The 3009-nt window shown below is 32.2% G+C and overlaps 1 protein-coding gene across 1 annotated transcript; it reads right to left on the bottom strand.

Annotated features, from left to right (window-relative positions):
• On the bottom strand, nucleotides 1-1173 carry LOC139839966 (uncharacterized). Its single transcript, XM_071830216.1, has one exon. It carries the CDS (start codon nucleotides 1171-1173, stop codon nucleotides 1-3), a length of 1173 nt encoding a protein of 390 aa, XP_071686317.1.
• Between the last annotated feature and the right edge of the window lie 1836 nt (nucleotides 1174-3009).

Here is a 3009-nt window from a genome sequence, read left to right as displayed (position 1 = left end):
CTATAGTAACTTTAAGTCATCAATCAACGGTGCCAAATAAACATCAATGTCGTTTCCAGGGTGTTTTGGGCCTTGAATTAAAAGGGATAGCATTATGTGTTTTCGTTTCATACATAGCCAAGATGGAAGGTTGTAAATGCATAACAAAATAGGCCACGTGCTATGACCGCTACTCAAATCTCTGAAAGGATTCATTCCATCTGAACTAAGTCCCAACCTAATATTTCGTATCTCATTCCCAAAGTCTTCAAATTCGTTATCAATAGTTCTCCATTGAACTGAATCGGCCACATGTCTTATTTTTCCATCCTTTTTACGCTCTTCCACATGCCAACGTAATAATTTTGCAGTTTTGGCATTCGCAAATAACCTCTTCAATCTTTGTATGATAGGGAAATACCACAATACTTTTACAGGAGGTCCATTTTCGTCACTGTCTTCGTCAGTTGGTTTTCCACATTTATACCTAGATGTACTACATACCTTACACTCATGAAGGTTTTCATTTTCATTCCTGTATAGCATACAATCATTCGGACATGCATGTATTCTTTGTATTTCCAATCCTATCGGGCACATCAATTTCTTGGCATAGTATGTTGAAACCGGCAACTCATTATCTTCGGGGAGCATTTTATGCAACAACTCTAACAAGCTAGTGAAACTTGTGTCACTCCAACCATTGTTTGCTTTTAGATTTAACAGTTTTATCACGGCAGAAAGTTTTGAAAATTTCGTACAACCATTGTATAACGGTTTTTCAGAGTCAACTTTAAGTTGTTCAAATTTCTCATGATACTTTTTGTTAACATTATCCTCAATATCCTCAAACATGGCCTCAAAATTATCATTATCACTAATGTATGAATCTTCTTCGTTTAATTGATTGGAATCTGAAGAGCCTGGGTTATGATCGGTTAATGATTCACCGTGATAAGACCAACACGTGTACCCTCTCATAAATCCGTTTATTATAAGATGATTTCTGATATCGGTAGAATCCTTGAAGGACTTCCCATTCATACATTTTTTACAAGGAAAAATGATTACATTGCTTCCTTTATTTAATTGATCAGTCTCTGCAATGGTTATAAATTCATCAAGCCGTTTCAGATAGTCGGTGCTAGTCCATCCTATGTCGTACATCCATTTAGTCCGATCAATCCGATCCATCTGTATAAAAATCAGAAAATTAAAGGATTAATACAAATTAATCAACAACTATGATGTATTTAATTATTATTATAATTTATAAATATAAGTATATATATATATATATATATATATATATATATATATATATATAATAACATAAGTAAGTATAATATCATAATTTATAAGTATTTAATTATTATCATCTGTATTTAATTAATAACATAATTCATTTGTATCACCATCGACATTACTCATCGACATTCTGTACTTGAACCCCAATTCCCAACTTCCAAATCCCAATTACTCGTCGATCACCATCGACATTCTTTGAACCCTAATAGATATAACAAGACCCTGTAATTGTTCAATCTGCAACAAAACCCAATCCATTCAATTTGTATAACCTAATTTCTAAATCGTACAAGAAGTAAGATGTCTGGTGAGTTCCTCAATCGAATTGTTTGATTTACTTTTTATATGCATGTTCGATTCTAATTCAATTTTGATTTCAATCTTCAGTATTTTAATTACGTTATCTTTGATTTTAATTTGCAGGAATTCATTAAACTAAAAGAACAGCAAATAAATTGTACAAACAAACTGCTAATATGAATTCTGTAAGTACATTACATTAATTTTGAATGACGTTCTTGTTCATGTTACTTTTTGTTGTGTTTGTTTTATGAATTCTTTAAGTATACTAGTTATTGACACAAAAATGATATACAAGTAGTATTAATAAAAGCTTTATATCCAGCATGTTGTTCTTGTTATGTTACTAGAATTAATAAAACTAGTTTACTTACTGTTGTTCAGGTTATGAATTTTTGTTGGGTTCAATTTTTAACTGTTGTTCAAACTTTGATTTTTCATCGGTCAAGAAAACAAATGTGGTAGGGTTCAAGTGTTCAACCATTATGGACAGTATGTTTTATGAATTATGTATAGCTTCTATACAGATAAACTAGTTATGTATAGAAAATGATCTGAAAAGTGACAAGTGACAAGCAAAACACATATCAAACTAAAGCACAAACATGATAACTTTAAGATTTAATAATTGTGTTGTTGACTAATGTATTTTTTATGTGCACAAGACCGACATGATAACAGTGATATGGATATGAACGAGGAATTTCAGGAAAATTATGTTCCACCGAAAAGAGGCGTCAACAAGCAACTGAAAAAAATATCCGGTGAGGTTGAATTCAACAGCCTCGGCGAAGCTATAGGAAAAAATCAAAAAGCCTTTTCCAGTAACATAGGTGTTTTGACAAGGCGTAGGATTAATTTTCTTGTCGATACTTGGAAAAAGGTACATCTCGACGACAAAGATGCCTTGTGGTTGAAAATCAAGGTATAAATTACTAAGATCTAAGAAATTTGGGTTTAAGTAATTCTGTCTTTATATATGTAACAACATTGACCACTTATTTTAAACGTCTACAGAAACAACATGCTATAAAAGACGATTTTGCTAAGAAACAGACACTTAAACACTGCAACAGTGTGTTTACGAGATTCAGGAGGAAGCTACGAAATTATATGGATGAAGGGAAGCTTCTTTATAAGAAAGATAAAGAGTACAGATTCATAAGTCCAGAAAAATGGACTAAGTTTTGTGAACTTGAAGACACACCAACAAAATGGGTTAGTGTTACTCATTTATTTTTTAACTCTATGTAGTTAATAATGTATTTTGTAACTAATGTGCTCTAAAATCCCATGTAAAATGTAAAGGAACTACGAGAACAAGGACTCATAAACGCACTGCAAAAACAAAAAGAAAGCATTACCCATGTTGGTCGTTGCGGGTATCGAGGCCAACAAGAAAAATAGGAGCAGGAACGAAAT

This window comes from Rutidosis leptorrhynchoides, chromosome 1 (genome assembly GCF_046630445.1).
Source record: "Rutidosis leptorrhynchoides isolate AG116_Rl617_1_P2 chromosome 1, CSIRO_AGI_Rlap_v1, whole genome shotgun sequence".
NCBI classification, from domain to species: Eukaryota; Viridiplantae; Streptophyta; class Magnoliopsida; order Asterales; family Asteraceae; genus Rutidosis; species Rutidosis leptorrhynchoides.
Note: the sequence above shows the minus strand (reverse complement) of the source record. Positions and strands in the feature narration are given on the sequence as shown.